Below are 18,354 nucleotides of genomic sequence, written 5' to 3'. Positions count from 1 at the left end.
CGGACCAGGCTGCCACTGGCCCTCCAGGACAGATCAGTGACCCACATTCTCCCACTGACCCGGAGACCAGCTGCCCGGCGCTCGATGCTTCCACTCTGCCTAAAAGCTGGTCTGCGAGGGAGCTGGCGGCGCAGACAGGACGTGAGCAGCTGCCGAGATAGGGGTCCTGCAGGGGCTTCCGGGACCCTCCTGCTCCCACTCATCCATGTCAGCAGTGAAGGAGGATGAAGAAGGGGACCTTGGCTGGATCTCGAACGTGGCCGAGAACGTGAGCTTCCGTGGCCTTCAGCGCCCTGCAGTGCTTGCTCTGGGGAAGGATGGATTTGGGGGGACAGGGGGTCCCTGAGGTGTCTGAAGAAAAACAAGGAGGCAAGTAGGTGGTCATGGTGCTGCTCAGCCTTGAGGGTCAGCGCTCTGCTCTTTATCAGGAGGGGGCTGGAGGGTCACTGGGAACAAAGAAAGCCCTGGCTTCCCATCTGAAAGCACAAGGGTGCAGGCCAGGCTGAGAAGGAGCAGCGCGAGGCAGGGGGCTGGCTCGGAAGAGGCCACTTCAGCACCCGGGTGAATGTGGTGGCCGTTCGGGGAGAGTGGGGAGGGAGCTCAGGCCTGGTGGCGCTCGGCGGCAACAGAAAGAGGAAGCTGAGGATGAGCCCCAGGTTGTGCCTCCAGATCAGCGGCGAGGGGAGGGCTGCCGGGCGGTTCTGTGGGGAAGACCGAGTTCTGGCCTGCTCCTGGGGAGCACAGTATGTGGGCTTGGTCACCTCTGCTGTCTCTAGAAAAGACGGTCCTCACCCTGAGACGGCGTCCTACCTACTTGCCTAATATTAAAGTCCTTTCTTTTATGGAATAATAGTTTATAAATGTTTTTTAAATTTTGGTTATTACTGATTTTTCAGACACAGGGTCTCGCTATAGCCCAGGCTGGCTTTGAACTCCTGGGCTCAGACAATCCTCTACCTTGGTCTCCTGAGTACCTGGGACTATAGGCACACACCACCCTGACCATAAATGCCTTAATTAAAAATGAATAAATAAATAAAGTCTGCTTGGTTAAAGAACAAGGCGGCAATTCTACCCCCAGAGCTTTGGCTTTGTTTTGACACCTTCCTGGGCTGTGGACTCCCAAGGTCCTAGGACGGATATCTCCAGCCCCAGGACGGGAAGTGTCCAAATCTAGGTAAGCCACCAGACACCCAGCCAGACCTGCCGACTCGCAGGCAGTTCTCTGGAGGCTCTGCACCTTCTCTTGTGGACCACCAACGAAGGGACCGACAACCTTCCCTGGGTTAAAGCAGGTAGAAGTGGAAAGGTCTCCCACCCATGGGACGGTTGCAGACGTCTCAGCCAATGGAAAAGGACGGTTCTCAGACCTGCGGAGTGATGCGGGCACTGCTGCCGGGGGGCCACGGCAGGGGCTTCCTGCCCGCCCTCTCGTCTCCTTGGGCTCCCTCCCAGCACCCTCACCTGGCCACGTTCCCAAGCTGCAACTGTGCCAGGCCCTGTTCCGAGCACGTCGCGCACACGGCTCACTCAGCTCTTCCAGGACTGTCCTACAGAAGGGAGGCACCAGGAGGGGAGGCGGCTCACCTGTGGGGACACAGCAGGCTGGGGCTCCTCAGTCCTGCACGCTGAGCCCACACCCAGACCTCACCTGGGACCCCTGACCTGGCGGTGCCAGCTCCAGAGGTGGAGTGCACTTTGAGGCCAGGTGTCCCTGTGGGAAAGCCTGAGTCGACTCTTGGCTCCTCCTGGCCACTGCCCCCGTGTTCCCAGCATGTTGGCCACACCCACAAACAGCTCAAGGAATGAACGGGTTTTCATTGAACAGGTTTGCGGATCGATTTTGTAAAAATCAGAAAACAAGACTCCACACGCATGCAGCACATGCTCTGGCCACAGCTGTGTGAACGTGAGTGCCCAAGGGAGTGCCCGCTTGAGGGGGCAGAAGGAAACGGAAACGCAACATGCCCAGCAGCCTGCTGTCTCCGTAGGGCGTCTGGAAAATGGGCACATTTCTTCAGTACTGGGATGGCTTGTGGTATCTGGAGGCAGGCAGGAGCCTGGGGTTCCTCCTCAAAGGCTACTTGTCCTTAGAGGACTCACCAGTAGTGAGTCACACGCCTCTGGCCCAAGCCACTAGAGCTGCCTTTCCTAAACCCCCAAACAGTGCCACCACACAAGCGATGCACTGGCTCGAATACTTCAGGAGACAGCTGTGGTTCAAGAGAGGAGGAGGTCCTCGGTGCGCAGCAGTCTGTCAGCCCCTCGTCCAGCTCTGCAGCGCAGCCGGGCGGCTCTCTCGGAACGCTTCCTTTGGACCAAGCTCAGTGCTGCGTGCTTGACACACATGATGCTCCCAACAGCTCTCCCTAGAGGGTCTCCTAGAGCCATTTTAAAGGCAAGGCCACTGAGAGTCACAAGCATCAAGACCCTGGGAAAGTCACAAAGCTCATCATTTCCAACCACACCAGAGGTGGTCAAATCGCCTGTCGATGGGCCAGGTGGAGAGCACACGGGTGGAAAGGCATGGGCCCTACCTCCAGGGGAAGCTCCGGTCCCCACATTCAGCCCAAAGCAGCAACCAGGGCTGGGGGCACTTGGGGTCTGCAAATGGTGGCAACCAATTCAATTAAAGAGAGTAGGAAAGAGTCCTTGTCTGTTAGGGAAGTATTCAGAGATGCAATAACATCACACCTTCTGTGTGCTTGGTGCACTGAGTGGGCGGGCTGTCTCAGAATGCATGACGGTGGGAAGAGAAAACACAATTTTGCAAAATGGTCAACAACCGGGGAGTCTAAGAGCCAGCATGCGTAGTCAGGGTGCTGTTCTCTCTGAAACACACCTGTCCCACCTGGTCCCCCTCCCTCCTCCTCTGCCCCGCCCCTCCCCTCCCCTCCCCTCCTCTCCTCTCCCTCCTTCAGCAGGCTCAGACGGCAAGGCGCCAGCTCGTGGCCCTCCTGCTTCCTCCTCTCCACCAAAACCCAGGACAGGCTTCCCTTCAAGCATCACCAGGATGCTTCTTTCCTAAGTGGGGACATCTTTGCTGTTCCATGGCAGAGGCCATCTTTTGTGCCAAATGCTTGAGCTGACCAGCCTGGGCTGGTTGCTGGGGAGTGTGCTCACACGAGGTTTCCTATCCAAGTGCAAGGAGGTCAGTAAATACTGCTCCATGCCACCGTTCCTGCCACATGGAGCCGGGTTCTTTAAGCCCATCAACCTTATCGAAGGCGATAGCAGCTGACCACCCCAGACACCTCTCCCTGAGCTGGCTCCTTACCCCACAGACAGATGAGGCGTGCCCACTTCCAGCCATCCTGCCTCCCGGCATGCTCCACAGTTTGACACACAGAAGGCATTTTGTGCATTGAAAAGTAACAGTGATTTTTAGCCCATGGTAAGTGAGGAGCTCTAGTGTTTACAAACAAAATAGCCCTTTTTAAAACTGAAAGCTCCAAACTGTTTTAACTTCAAACTTCCTCAAATTGAGGGTAGAAGCTGGAGGGCTGCCCTGCTGGCCTGGGAGATGTGGCCCTGCCCGGCCCGTCTAGCACAGCCTAACTAAATCCACACACAGAGTACCTCCTGGCTTTGGCTGTTTTAAATTGTAACCACTTCTATGGGACCCGCAGAGAAGCCATCGAGCTACTTCTGCCCAGTTTGATCAAACTGCATAAGATTCGTTTTTTCCTTTTTCTATCATCTGCATACTTCTTATGTGGTTGGGTGGCCAAATCCAACCAGCTAGGATCCAGGCAGGGTCCCTGGATTTGGCTGCTAGTAACACAATCCCCCCAAAACAAAAAAAGCCAACCAACAACACATGCTCTTATTTTAGTATCACGTGCTTTTAAAATCCATAATCCCAGTATTTTCTGAACGCCACCCTCTTCAGCAAAAGACATAATTTGCAATCAGGCTGGGTAAAGACAGACAGCCATTACTTTCTTAATGGCCAACTACCCAAAAAGGCTCAGTTAAGTGATCTCAACTAGCAATCTAATCAATTAAAATTGATAAGTGAAATACTTTTAACCTTTATTTCAGCAGGCCATTCCTAGGGGGAGGAGGGAAGGAATGTGAATTCCCAGCATAAAATTTAATTCCATTTCACGGATGAAAACATTCTCCATGCCTGCTGGAAGGCCCCTTCCTCTCCTGGATCAAAATGAGAAAGACTGGCTTCAGGTCCTCTCCAGCCGGCTCCATCAATTCCCAGGAATCACTGTGGCCGTTTCTCAGTGGAGAAAGGGCCAGAGGAGATGGGCGCACAGAGGTCAGGGATTCTTTGTTCTCCAAAGAAAGGGCAAGACCAACACCATAAACCAGAGGGAGGCCAGAAAGAGGAGCTCAGACGGGTGACAAGCACAGCTCTCACGGAGAACTGTCTGAGTGCCCGGCAGCGCGACACACTCTGTATGGCGAGGCGGCATTAACTAGCAGGTCCCACCTACAGCCTGCTGAGGACAGCTGTGTGCGAGGCATGACACCTGCTCATGGCACCTCACCTCACACTTCACTGGCTCCTCAGAACAACCTGTAGTGTAGGAACGGCCGACCCCAGTGTGTGGGCATGACACCTGCTCATGGCACCTCACCTCACACTTCACTGGCTCCTCAGAACAACCTGTAGTGTAGGAACGGCCGACCCCAGTGTGTGGGCATGACACCTGCTCATGGCACCTCACCTCACACTTCACTGGCTCCTCAGAACAACCTGTAGTGTAGGAACGGCCGACCCCAGTGTGTGGGCATGACACCTGCTCATGGCACCTCACCTCACACTTCACTGGCTCCTCAGAACAACCTGTAGTGTAGGAACGGCCGACCCCAGTGTGTGGGCATGGGGTGCTGGGACTGTACCCAAGGCCTCGAAAAGGCTAGGCAAGCGCTCCACACGGAGCTACACCTGAGCCCTGACGGTCTGTGGAGGTTTTGGTCATCTGCTTAAGGAGGTGCCCGGCAGGGCAGGGCTATCAGTCACAAAAGTCAGTACTTGAGAATCCGTATCAGGATCTTACTGAGCAGGCTAGCCAAAACCTTCTGAACCATACACTAAAGTTTGCCAGATTTTGCTGTGAATAAATTATATCCCAATAAACTGATTTAAATAAGTCGATAAAGTTAACTTAGAATGACAATGCCATCACCTCAGACAATGGCCACCCCTTGTTTCTGCCTGCCCAGCCCCCACCTCCTCTTTAGGGTCATTCTTTGTGGCTCCCTCCTTCCTAAGGCCCAGGCTAGGGAGTTCTGAAGGAAGGGGCCCGCCCGCCCGCCAGCCCGCCCTCCCGGCTCTGGGCTGGCTGTGTGACCCTGAGACAGTCAGTGTGGCACATGCTCTGACCACACCTGGTTCAGGAGGGCTGCAGCCATGGCTCCACCCCAGGCTTCTGTGACTTTTGGAGCTGCTAAGCTGCTGCAGCAAGCCTTGGGCTGTTAGTGGCTGTCCTGCCACCACCTGGTGAAAGCCCTCCTGAGGAGGAGAGCTGAGGGTCAACAGGGCTGCTTCTCAGCCTGGGATCGCAGCAGCTTGGGAGGCTGAGGCAAGAGGATCACGAGTTCAAAGCCAGCCTCAGCAAAAGGCAAGGCTCTAAGCAACTCAGCGAGACCCTGTCTCTAAATAAAATACAAAACAGAGCTGGGGCTGGGGCTCAGCGGTCAAGCACTCCCTAGCATGTGCAAGGCGCTGGGTTCAATCCTCAGCACCACATAAAAATAAATAAATAAAGATACTGCGTTCAACTACGGGGGTGGGGGGCTGATTCTTGGTGGTACTGAGTGCTCAGAGCCAGCTGTGCCTCACCACAGAACTACTCCTGATTTTCCAGATCATCAGCCAGTTCTCCTGCCTTATTCCATGAGCAGCCTAATTTTCCACCTGACGATTCCGTGCTCGTGGTATGCCGTAAGGCTTTCCATAGAAAACCATGTTGTCCTTCAGTGTGCGCACGCCCCGCGGCGGAAGGAGAAAAAAGAAAGCTTCAAGGAGATGGGTTCTGGCCTCTACACACTGTCTCCTTTAAATCTCTGCCTCATATTGCAGATGAGAATACTGAGGCCCTGCAAGGTCGGTGAGCAGCCTGAGGTCACGGCTGAGCACGAGGTCCTTCAGCCTCCCCAGCCTCACTCTCACTAGACACTGCGGACCTGCCTCCTTTCTGTAGGAGCAGAGTCCTTCCCTCATGGACGACGCAGGAAGCCCAGACACAACACGTCAAAGCCATGCCGGGCTGGTGTTCCAAGGGCAGGGGCCCTGTGCTCCAGAGAGCAGAACCTGCAGGCTGACATCTACATGCCTAGAACCTGCGGCCCTTATCTGCAAAACTTTCAGGTGACAAGCATGCACTGGCTCACAGGCACAGGTCGGTGGCAGTACATGAGGTGGGCCCCGCACCATCCTCATACCACCACAACGAGGTGTGACTGTGTCCGACTCACTCAGGTCCAGGACGTCGTCGGTCTTGATCAGGTCCTCCTCCCGCGTCAGCGGCAGCTGGGTCTCCGGCTCCCCTCGCAGCTGCAGCGACAGGGAGCGCAGCATGAAGAACACCCGGATGGCCTGCAGAGAGAGCAGAGAGGGGGCTGCAGACGTCTCAGCGAGGGGCCTGCACCGAGAGAGGGCAGGTCACTCGTGGCTACAGAGAAGGGGAGAACCACACAAAGCAGCGCCAGCTCTGGCCCGGCCACCGGCACAGCAGAAACCAGTTCAGCACCACGTGAAGAGGAATAAGCTGAACTCCGACCAAGGGCCACGCGCTTTCTCTAGAGGGGAAAAGGGAGAAGAGGTGGGAGAGGCGGAGCTTGGGAAAATGAAGGGAGCCAGGGGAGGAAAGGGACCAGGGAGGAGGAGGGGAAGTAAGGGGAGCGCTGGGGAGGGTCCTGGCTAGGTCCCACGGTGGGCACATGAGGACGCGCAACAGCACACGCCGCCACCATGCACAACTACGAAGCACTGACAGAAAGACAGGCGAAAAGAGACAAGTCACCCCCGTGTTCAGGTCTGGAGCGCTTTCCCTCACACCCTCACGGAGCACCTGTCATCTGCCAGGATTGCCTCTCAAGAGTCACATGACCTTGGACGCATATTCTGCCCCCAGCAGTCACCACCCAAGACAGGCAACTGAGGAGGTGACAGGAGCTGCCTACGGCACACACGCCCCTCAGGAGGGCTGGAGTCCAGGCCCCTCCCAGTGACACCGCAGGCTATGGAAAACACCCGGCTAGGGGAAGCCTTCCCAGGCTCTCCCCACCGAAGCAGGAGTGGGGAGACGAGCAGGGAGATGCCCTTGGTCTTCAGAGACAATTAAAATCCTGGCTGTCCTTCAGGGACAGTCCCTCCCCGGTAGCCCCTTGGCTTACGGTGGGGACTGTGCTGCTGATAGGGCCAAGGCCTGGCCCCGGGAAGGTGTGCACTGATACCCCTGAACCTGCCAGCACAGGATTCCTATCCAGGCCAGGCTGCTGGTCAGAGTCCAGGGTGGCCGCCAGGCATCTCCAGAAAGGAGAACAAGGCAGAGTCCCGGAAGCCAGCGAGGTCTGCAGAGAGCAGCCTTCAGCCCCGGGAACAGGCCTGCCACCTGGGCCAAGAAGCATGAGGCAGTCCCCATCAAACAGCACCTGCAGGCCGCTCCCCCTGACATGGACTGACAGGCCCAGCGGGGGACAGAGCTCAGAACCAGACAGACAGGTCTGCCCCGGACTCCCAGCTCCACTGCGCTGGGCAAGGCCCCCGACTTCTGTGGGCCTCGTTTTCCTCATCAGGGACGTGGGCACAACAATCCCTAATGTCCAGGCCATGGACAGCCCTGAGATGAATGCTGGAGGGGAACAACCAGCACAGCTCTCCAAACAGTGGCAGCCACCCAGCCGCTTAACAGATGCCCCGGGACACAGAGGAGGAGGAAGGGACAAACCACTGTCACCACAGGTGACCTGCACAAAGATGAACTCCAGCAGGCCTCCCCCCGATGCTGAGAAGTCAGCCCTGGCCCACGTGAGGGGCCTCCCAGGTCCTGCACGGCCTCGTCAGGTCCTGGGCATGAGGCTGCTCGTCTGCCCACTTCCTTGCTCCTGGGTCCTGCCTTGGTCCCCACCTGGTGAGACACCTTGGAGCAGTCTCCTGTGGAGGACACTGGAAGGGCACTGCCCTCCTGAAGCACTGCATCTTCTCTGCACAGCACAAAGCTCTGTGCTGCGGTGGCCACAGTGGCGGCACTGGGGTCTGACCTGAGCTCTTAGCAGCACAGACTGTAAAGTACAGTTTCCATAAAGACAACTGTTAACTATCAGATTTGTCCCAAGAGGTGGAGTTCTGTTAAAAAAATCCAAAGAGCTTATATTTAGTAAGCACCTACTGTCTACCAGGGGCTGGGGGTACCGCACTGAACTTCAAGGCCTTAGGGAAGAAAGAGAGCTGCGTGGGCAGAGTGACCTCAGGTCCCACAGATGCTAAGTGGCTGAGACTCAGCAATGTCAGGCGCTTGTGTCCCCCAGCCCTGTGCCAGCCCAGCATAGAAGGCCCAAGATGTGGGTGGTCACGGGGAACAACGGCAGTTTGAACTCTCAAATAAGCAGACATGACCTTGGGAATGTGAAGAGAGAAAGAAAAGGCCCAACCAGGCAGGTCCCATCCAAGGGGGGCCGCGTGTCCCTGGCCCCTCCTCCTGGGGCTCTGAAGGCCGACGCCAGCAGGACCAGAGCAGAGACGAGAAAGCAGAGACGCACCGCTGCCTCCTCCGCCCAAGCCTGGGGAAGCCGAGGCCGTCCGGACCCACGCAAGGAGCCTGGACCTGGCGCCCAGCACAGGCCTCTTGGTAAGACATCTGCTTTTGCTCGGCAAACAACAAATGGAAGATATTTCCAGGAATATAAACAAAAAATAAAGCTACTTAAAACATAAAATATATAAAAGGAAACCCCACTACTTTTCCTGGTTTCTGCCCCAACTTCCAAGAGTAGAAAGAGTGCTCTTCAAAGTCAGGGGTGGGTGGAGGGGCAGACTCCCACAGGCAGGTGCTCCCTGGGGACAGAAGCCACCTCCCATGGGGGTCTACGAGGGCCTGGCAAGCATGTTGACCAGCGCCACGATGCCCAAAACCCACCAAGAATGCTGGACCACGAGGCTGAGGGTCACACACACTCCACGCCACCACCTCCTGGAACAGCAGCACTCTGGTCACTGCAGCCTGCTGGGGGCCGTGCGGGCTGTGCGGTGTCCCCTACTCAGGCCTTCTAACAACCCTGCGTGGCTCCCATCTGACAGACAGAGAAACCAGCGCTCAGGGGTGTTAGCTCCTGCCCAAGGTCACTGGGTGCAAGACTGCCTTCTAAGTCTGTTCTTCCCACCACACTTCTTGGTCTTCAGAAGAGTCAAGCCAGGGCCTGGGACCTGGTTTTATTGAGTGCTTCTCTTTTCTTTCTGCTAAATAAAGATGCAAGCTTAAAAGTATAAAAGAGAATAATGAATTATTATTCTTTCAGGTTTTTTCATAGAATACCAAGAAGGACAGATTCACTTTTGAAAAGCAGGGCCAGCCAACCAAGCTCAAATCTGAACCCCGTTCTCCTGTTTCCTCGCTTCAGTGAATCTGGAGGCAAACCCTGGCAAGCGCAGTGCTTCCGGGGAAGGAGTCCAGGAAGCAGGGGCGGGAGGCGGATCTGGAGTCAGACAGACCTTGGCTCAAGCTGGGCCTTTAGGGGAACACATGGATTCCCTGAGCCCCGCTAATGCTCCGGAAATGGGGTGCCGTGAGGCGTGAGTGTGGAGGGGCAAGGAGAGGGGCAGAGGTGTGCCCAGCATGGAGGGGGGTGGCCCTGGCTCAGCTCTCAACCCCTCTGTCCCTGCTGTGTGAGCGAGGTGCTCAGTGTAGGCGACAGTCACTCAGATTAGAAGCCTACAGAGGCCACGGAAATGGCCGTGAAAGTCAGCCACCGCTAAGAAAGTGCTGAAGCAGTTTAAGAGGAGTGCGACCCACGGAAAAGCAACGTGGCAGTATGCAGGGGCACAAAAAGACGTTCACACCCTCCGAACCAGAAATGCCGTCTCTGGGAACTTATCCCAAAGAAACATGCAAAAGAAAAAAGAGGCTGTATTCATGAAGCAGCTCCTAAGAGCTCAGCTGAAAATAATGTAACAGTGAAAGCAACCAAAATGCCTACTAGCAGGAAAATGCCTAGTAAACTATGGCAAAAGTTGCCGAAAAGCCTTTATGCAGTCACAAGACAGCCATTTACGGCCACTGTCCCACGGGCTCCGGGTGCCGCTGGTGGGGGGGCACTCGCCCAGCACGCGGAGGCTCCGGGTTCCATCCAGCACCGCAAAACAAGCAAGACCAAAACTGCCCGGTGACGAACCTTCCTGTGCTACATGGAAAGTGTAAAAAAGGGCAGGGGACACAAGCAAGGCCAGGGCTCACTTCTGCCACCTTGAGAAGACAGTGCATGAGCCAAAGCAGGAGGAGACACAGGATCTGCCCACCCCTGCTGGGTCATGGAATCTGGGAGCTCTTCCCCGACTCTGGAAATGTTGGGCTGTCACTGCTCTTCTTCTCTGTCACACAGCCAAAGAGTAAAGCAAAAGGCCCCACATCCTCAAGGTCCCTGGTGACAAACACGAGACCTGCTGGGTCGACGAGGGGACAGGGAGAGACACAGGACAGGGAGCCCGCACTCCTGCGCTCCCTGCTCCGGGCTCACAGCAGGAAGAGGGCAGAGCGGGGCTCTGAGGCCTGCCCCCTTTCCTCCAGGGTCAGTCCAGGCCGTCTGCGGGCTGCGTGTGGACTGTGGCGCACAGTGGCCTCCGGAGGAACTCCCTGGGGCACTCCCCACAGGGACTGACCCCAGATGTGGGTGAACTTCCCTCAGCTCTGCCTAAGATCCCACCCAGCACCTGAGAGGACCTGCCAAGATGCCAATCAACCTGCTGACCGCAGGACATAAAGAAGCAAGACTCCGCCCTTGAAGCCCGACCCCTGCCTTTGATGTGCCCCTTCAATAAACCACCAGAGCCAAGTTGTCTTTGTCTAGTTCAAGAGCCCATGTGGGCTATCAGGGGCTTTGCTTTCATAAATATATTTCTGAGTGTTTGTGTTTTAGTATTTGTTAATTATTAGAGATATTAAGATTTAGGGGGCTGGGGATGTGGCTCAGCGGTAGCGCGCTCGCCTGGCATGCGTGCGGCCCGGGTTCGATCCTCAGCACCACATACCAACAAAGATGTTGTGTCCGCCGAGAACTAAAAAATAAATGTTAAAAATTCTCTCTCTCTCCTCTCTCTCTCTCTCCTCTCTCACTCTCTCTTTAAAAAAAAAAAAAAAAAAAAGATTTAGGGTGGCCATTTAGGGTGGCTTGGACTCCTCTGGGCAGAAGAACCCCCGATATGAAACGTGACCGTCTTCCCTCTCCCAAAAGATTTAGAAGGCTGGAGCTCCTACCCTGGCCCTCCCGGGTGCCAAGTGCTTCACCTGAACGGCCCACACCCAAGCGCTCACCGTCTGCCAGCTGCTGGGCTTCTCAGCGGCACTCCCATCTCCTGAGGGGAAGAGCTAAGGGGCAGGGTCCCTGAGGAACTTCAGGATCAGGGAGGTTAAGAAACGTGCTCGAGGTCACACAGCTAGTGTTGGGGTTTGGGCCATGGATACTCTGAGGCATGAACTCGCCTTCTTTCTTAGCAGCCTCTCTCAACTGCCCCTTTGTGCAGGGTGGCTCCAGCCCAGTTCAAAGTTCTGTGGGAGTGTTCCCATCAGACCCATGAGCTCCCCTGACCTCTCTTCGTCCTGAACTTCCCCTGGAGGCTGACGTGGCTCAGGGGCACTCTTGCTGTTTTGGTCACAGCACTTCCTGTTCCTTGCATCTTGCACATGCCTGGCACCTAGAAAAGGCTCAACAAATATGTCGAGTGAAAGAATGACCGGGGTGAGTGATGAAGGGCAAGGGGAGGACGGCGGATAGCCAGGTGCCTCTCCAGGCCTGCCTGCCCCCATCCTCTGCCTCCACGGGTGCTCCTGGGACATGCGGCCCTCTCTGGCACCTCAGGACTCTGCACGGGCTGTTCCCTGCCTGGAAAGTGCCTCCCTTAACTCTCCTGGCTCCTCTTTGTCCTTTGGGCTCTGCTCTGAAGTACCTCTGTCGCTCAGCCCACGCCCTACCGGGCCACAGCTCCCTGCAGCCTTGACTGCAGCCTGCCACCCACCCTGCTACCAGGGGCTTGTTAACAGAGGAGTGCAGGGGGCAGGACCCCTGGGCTGTCACTCCTGCACCAGGCACAGCCCAGCATTTCAGGCTGTGGGAATCCGATGCCTCTTTGACACATGGGTGGATCAATACTCGACAGCTTGGGAGAGATTCACCAGTGAGGGCTGTTGAACGATCTGATGAGTATTGAGGAAAATAAAGGGTGGGATTTATGAAAAGGACCAGTCTCCTAAAAATAAAGTCTATTTGGTGTAAAAAAAAAAAAAAAAGACATTAAAGACACTGATTGAATCAAAAGAGGTGAGAAGGAATGCTCTTCGAATACAAGCAAAAACCCTGAAACACACCCCTAAGCCCCTAGCTGCTTGCTAAAGCATGTTCTCAAACCCAAAGAACACTGCTACGTTCTGACTTCTGAAAGGGGCTTGGGGGGAGCTAAGCTTCCAGATGATTCTAGACAGAAGTCTTGCAGTCGGAACTGGACTGAGGCAGTAGCCAACACTCCCCTTCAAAACCGGATTCTTGAATCACAAAAGGGCGCTTTGCCGTGGTGGACAGCTTTGCCTTGAGGGGTCTGCCCTATCTTAATATCCCCCTGCTACCACCCGGGGACGGGGGCTCTGGGGCTGCGGTGGTAGACCTGTCAGACATACCAGGCCTAACAGATCCCAGGAAGTCCAGGTGCCCCAGGGCTCCATCTGCACTTCTGTTGGGCACCTAGGCTGTGCATTCCATCTGGGACAAGGGAGGCGGGTGGCCGGCCCCAGGAACCTGCAACTGGATGAAATATGAGGGGAAAGGGAGGGAAAGAGCCAACAGCATCAAGGACTTGACAGTGGCCTTCTGTGGGTCTGCCTTCCGCGGACACCTCACAGAGCTCTGGAGACAGGTGAAGAGACAGTGGCCCACAGGGGACACCCAACCTCCCCTAGGCCACAGGCCTGCCTGCTCACCCTTGAATTTCTCCCATTGCCCTCCTATGGAGAAGACCTTCTGCCCCAACCAAAGGCACGTGATGTCATTGAACAGAGCTAAGAAGTAACAGCCAGGTCCTTGCCAGGCTCCAAGGGCCCCCTGCCAGCACCCCCACCCCCTGGCCTCGTCCCTTTTCATCAGCTGCAGCCGCCTACAGACATCAGGACGTGCCACTCCTCTCTGGGCCTCGTCTTCTCCCAGCTGCCCAGCCCTCTCCTGCACAGGCTTGGCTTCAGGGCCACCCCCTCTGGTGCCTGCTCCTCACCCCAGGTGGGATTAGGGACCCAGTCTCCAGCCACTCCAGTGCCGGCCCAGCACCTGGACTCTGCTGCCTTCCCCACCTGGCCCTGGGGGACTGGCTCTGTTTGATGTCCTGTGTCCAGGGCTAACCCACCAGGGCTAGTGGACAGGAGGATGGCTGCAGGGAGCAGCAGTGGGACAGAGTGCCTGAGCCTGGCCAGCTCCCGACTCCCGGGTGGCTTTGGGGACGCTGGCTCACCTTCTCGTCTCAGAAGCTCCCTCTGGGCAGTGGGAAAACAACAGTGGCCACCTCCGAGGGTGGGGTGAGTTAAATCAAGCCATCCACGTAAAGAAGTGCTACCCAGAGTTATTTCAGGGGCTGGGGCTGGGGCTCAGTGGTAAAGCACTTGTCCAGCATGTGGGAGGCACTGGATTCGAGTCTCAGCACCACATATCAATAAATAAATAATAAAGTTCCATCAACTAAAAAATGTTTTTGAAAAAAGTGTTATTTTATAACAAAAGATGTCAAGAAGAGTAAGAGTCTGGTCATCAAGGCCACTGCTCCCTGTCCTCAGGCACTGCACCTCCCACTTCAGGGCCTGGGAAGGGCCTCTGAGCTCGGGGACACTGGTGGTACTTGCCAGGGGATGCCCCTCAGGCCAGAGGCTGAGGGCAGCTGCCAGCCCCCAGGAGGAGCCCCCACGGCCCGTTACTCAGGACTCATCTCCAGGAGCGCTGACACCCAGGGCGCCAGTGCACACAGTGCCCCCCACCAACAGAGCCGCGGCCGGCCAGCGGGCTGCGGTGCTTGCTGGAGCTCGAGGAAGACGGGCAGGCGTGGCCTGGCCAGGGTGGGTCCTGGGGCGAGGTCTGTGGGTTTGCTCAGCCGACCGACCGGAACTGTGGGTCAACTCAAGACCCGCGGGCCCACTTCCTCTGCCCCTCTGGGCCATAAAGACAAAAGCACAGCTGGGGGGCTGTCGGTCCCTCTCGTCCAGGTGCACGCAGCAGGTCACTCCCACTTTCCAAACTCCCAAGGTAAAGCACCTCTGCCACTGCAGGCCCACACAGATGACCCCAGAAGATGTGGCTGGTGACCAGAGTCAGGGGCAGCGAGCTCCCCTACGTCGGCCCTGATGTTCCCGTCTCTGGGAGTGATTTTCTAGGAAAAGGCTGTGGTGCTTTCTAAGAAAGACGCGGTGATCACAGGGGGAGATAAAGTACCATGAAGCCCTGCTGCGCCGCTTCCTAGAGCGCCACCACGGAGAAAAGTGCTGATAACGGAAGCGCACGCTCCAGCCACTTCTGAGAACTGATCTGCCCTCCACGCCCGCCTCTCCTCTCCAGGCCCCCAGAATCACAATCTCACTTGCGTGTGCCTAGCCCCAAGATCTGTCAGATACCTTAACGGCACGCCATCTCTGGGGGTCCTGAGGTCTCCGGGCAGCCTTCACGCCCGCCTCACCTGCGCTGCAGGTCCTGAGCTCACCCATTGGTCTGCAGAAGCCCAGCCTCCTGGCTTCCGCTCGGGGAGCTCGGGGCTCAGGCTGCGCTCTGCCCTGCCAGGCAGCAGGTGTGCAGCCCACAGAGCTGCCAGGGCCGTGACGTTTTCAAGGGCAACTCCCTGGGGAGAGCCTCGGCTGGCGGAGGTTCTCTCTACCCAAGACTGAGCTCACGTTCAACACAGTCTTGACCTGGACCCCGAGATCTGTCCCTGCCCGCCTGGGGCCTGGCAAGGGTTCTGGCCAGGGCTCACTCACCCTCCTTGTCTTCTCCACGTCCCCACACGGCAGTCGCTTCACAAAGTCAATGCCTGTCAGCGGGGTGCCTGTCGGGGGCAGCAGGATGGAGGCGTCCATCATGAGGTACTCCACATTCATGGGCTTCATCTAGGAGAGAGACATCACAGGAAGCCTCTAACAAGGTCCTGCACTGGGGAGGGCAGACGCACCAGCAAGGTGCTGTCTGTGTTTTCTAAGTGGCAGGTTTCTTCTTTAGGTGAAGCCGAGGGTGCCAGGCATGGAGGTCACACCTGTGATCCCAGCCACCCAGGAGGCCGAGACAGGAGGATCACAAGTTCAAGGCCAGCAAAGTAGCAGGCCCTATCTCAAGACAAAAAAAGGGCTGGGGATGTAGCTCACTGGTAAAGTGCCCCTGTATTCAGTCTCCACTATGGGCCCCCAAAACAGGGAAGCTGGGGCTACAGCATCACTCATATTAGGCTGCCTCTCTCTTCTTTGGGGCCCTGTGAAGTACCTTCGTTCAGAGGCCTGAGGTCTCCCACCTCCAATACCTGTATTCCAGAGCAGGGGCAGCGCCCTGGTTTGGCCGTGGGCTGCCCTCAGCCTTGGCCTTCCGGCAGCACTTCTCGGCCTGCCCCACTTGCTCACAGCTCCCCTGCGCTGCTCCCCTGCTGCTCACAGTCGCCACCGGAGGCCAGCCTCAGGGCCACTGCACCTCTCGCATTAAGCTAAGGAGAGTGGGGGAGCACCCAGAGCCGAGGCCTGGTTTGGGCCCCTCCTCGGGCACTGCAGCAGCATCCAAGGCCCGTCCACATCTGGTTTTACTCAGGGGCCGATTTCCCAGGCCTGAGCTGAGGACTGACTCCAGCTGCAGTTCCAGGGCGTGTCACCGTCGCATTTTTCTAGAATGCCAGGCATTGTGCCAGACGGATGGGCAGTAAACAATGGATTAAAACAAACAAAACCCAGGAAAGCGCCCTAGGGTGGGAAGGGAAGGGAAGGGAATGGACACTGGACACTTTTGCCCACGGACGCTGCATGAAGCTTCCCCGCAGGGTATTCTACACTCATCCTGGCTCTGTCACGTGGCTTCATGGTACAGAAATCAAGGCTCCGAGTTTAAGCAACTTGCCCAACGTTGCATAGTAAGCACACAAAAAACGCAAACAAGCTTTTCCACATGGCAAGTGACATGTGGAAATTTACATTTCCAAACAGGAAACCAAACTATGGAGAATGACATTGTAAAAGGAGGAGTCAGGGGATAAGATGAAATGGCAAATAATCCCCGAATCTGTTCCATTTTGATGACTCTTCCGAAGAGCGCAAGTCTGAGCCGTGCTTCTGAAGGGCTGGAGGGGACAGAGGACTGTGTGCACCAACAGAAGCGAGGCAGACGGGAGGCCTGGCTGCTAGGCGCTGCTGGGCAGCTCTAGAGCCTGGAAAGGCCCCAGCGAGGCCTCAGGGCGTGCAGGGACTGGGATGATGTGGTGAGGCCTGCAGCTCAGAGCCCAGTGAACGGACCCTGAAGCCAGGAGACACTTAGCCACACTGTCGTTTTGACATTTTAAACACATTTATTATGAACAGTCCAAATCACTTCCTACTTTGGTGAGTCATGTCCACAAAAAGGAAAATTTGTCATCTATTTACTGAGTGGAGGTACTCTCTACCCAAGACCTGAGCTCACGTTCAACACAGAGTCTTGAATTGGACCACGAGATCTGTCCCTGCCCGCCTGGCAAGGGTTCTGCGCAGGGGCAGGGGCTGGGTACAACAGAAAGCTGTTATCTCCTGCGTGGACGCTGCTCCAGGAAGGGCGGGGAGATGGCTAGCACTCACTGCCTGCCGGAATGTGCCGGGCAGTGGCAAAGCAGAAGACATCACAGAACACAGGGACAAGAAGGGACTGTAAGGCCAATGCTCTGCTGGAGGAAGGCTGGCTCTGCCACTCATCAGCGGGACACAAGTGGGACATGATTTGGCCTCTCGACTCCCAGTTTCCTCATCAACAAGAAGGAGACAACGAGAGCAGCCTTGCCCTCTGGCTGATGTGAAGACCAGGGATCTAACTCGCACCTGACCTGCCTTTCCTGATGGGCTGGACAGACCCTCAAAACCCCCCACGCCCAGTGCTTTCCGTGTCAAAGTGCACACTTCTGACCCCCATCACAGGCGTGACCCAACAGGGGGGTGAATGTGACCTGAAATCTCAGTGGCGGTGGGGATCCAAGGGCCCCATTGAAAACTGACTTCCCACCATCTCAGAAAGCCCCAGTCAGACCCAGAGTCTCCTGTGGGTCTGGCAGGCACCCGTGCGCCCATCAGGTGTGTGACGGCCCTCACTTACCGTCATGCTTCTATACTCATCTTCAAACATGTCCAAAAAAATGTCTTCTCCCTAAAAAGAAAGGAAGGGAGGGAAGAGAAGACTATTCATGTTTCTTTTTTCCATAAACACAGTATTATAAACTCTAGCTCTTGGCCTCTGAGGCCATCTGTTTCTCATTATCAAGTTCTCGTAAATCACCAGGAAGTAAAATACACACGTGAATGTGAACACACATGCTCAAAATCAGCAAATATCAAATTGCACCACTCAACATTTTTCTCCTTTTTTAAAAAGCATATTGAATTCTTTTTGTCAAAGCAGTTAATTAGAAACCAACAACAAAAATAGCAAGGTACATAACTAAAATATAGAAGAGGTTGCTATTTCAAGTGCTAGACATCATCTATTTGTCAAGAATCGCTGTAGAAATGAGGAGTTCTGGGTAAGTCACCATGTTAAAATCATGAGGCCCACAATTGGAAAGAAGAGAATGACTAGGAGTGCTTAACCCTAAGATCACACAGCCTGCTTTGTTGCCATTTGAGGAGAGCCCTCGGGGTCTTACAGTACCTCGGGCCCGAGCCTCTCTCTGCCCAGGAGATTCCCTTCAGAATGGGGGTGGTCACAAAGTTGGATGTGTGACACAGAAGCTGGGGCTAGATCCCAGGTCTACTTGTGACAGCCCCTCTGCAAGGGTGGGAAGACACAAGGAAAAAGGTTGCCAGGCCACGTCTTCCGGGCCACTCAGTGTGAAGGGAAATGAGCAGGAGTGCATAAAACACGGAGCAGAGTCTGCCCCTCAGCCAGGGCTCAGGAAATGTTAGTGCTCACTGTCACTGTAACCTCTACTGGGGCAATGACAGTCACAGC

At 55.9% G+C, this 18,354-nt stretch overlaps 1 protein-coding gene across 1 annotated transcript in view; it reads right to left on the bottom strand.

Moving 5' to 3' along the window:
- Positions 1-18,354, bottom strand: part of Clec16a (C-type lectin domain containing 16A) — a 143,365-nt gene that overhangs the window by 44,364 nt on the left and 80,647 nt on the right. Inside the window, exons 16-18 of the mRNA XM_077802656.1 lie at positions 17,503-17,553; positions 15,171-15,299; positions 6,439-6,559 (exon numbers count right to left, since the gene is read on the bottom strand). Of these exons, the coding sequence (XP_077658782.1) occupies positions 6,439-6,559; positions 15,171-15,299; positions 17,503-17,553 (301 nt within the window). The remainder of the gene's footprint in view (positions 1-6,438; positions 6,560-15,170; positions 15,300-17,502; positions 17,554-18,354) is intronic.

Source organism: Urocitellus parryii, chromosome 9 (genome assembly GCF_045843805.1).
Source record: "Urocitellus parryii isolate mUroPar1 chromosome 9, mUroPar1.hap1, whole genome shotgun sequence".
In the NCBI taxonomy this organism is placed as follows: domain Eukaryota; kingdom Metazoa; phylum Chordata; class Mammalia; order Rodentia; family Sciuridae; genus Urocitellus; species Urocitellus parryii.
The sequence above is the reverse complement of the archived record's forward strand: the minus strand, read 5'-3'. Positions and strand labels throughout refer to the sequence as shown.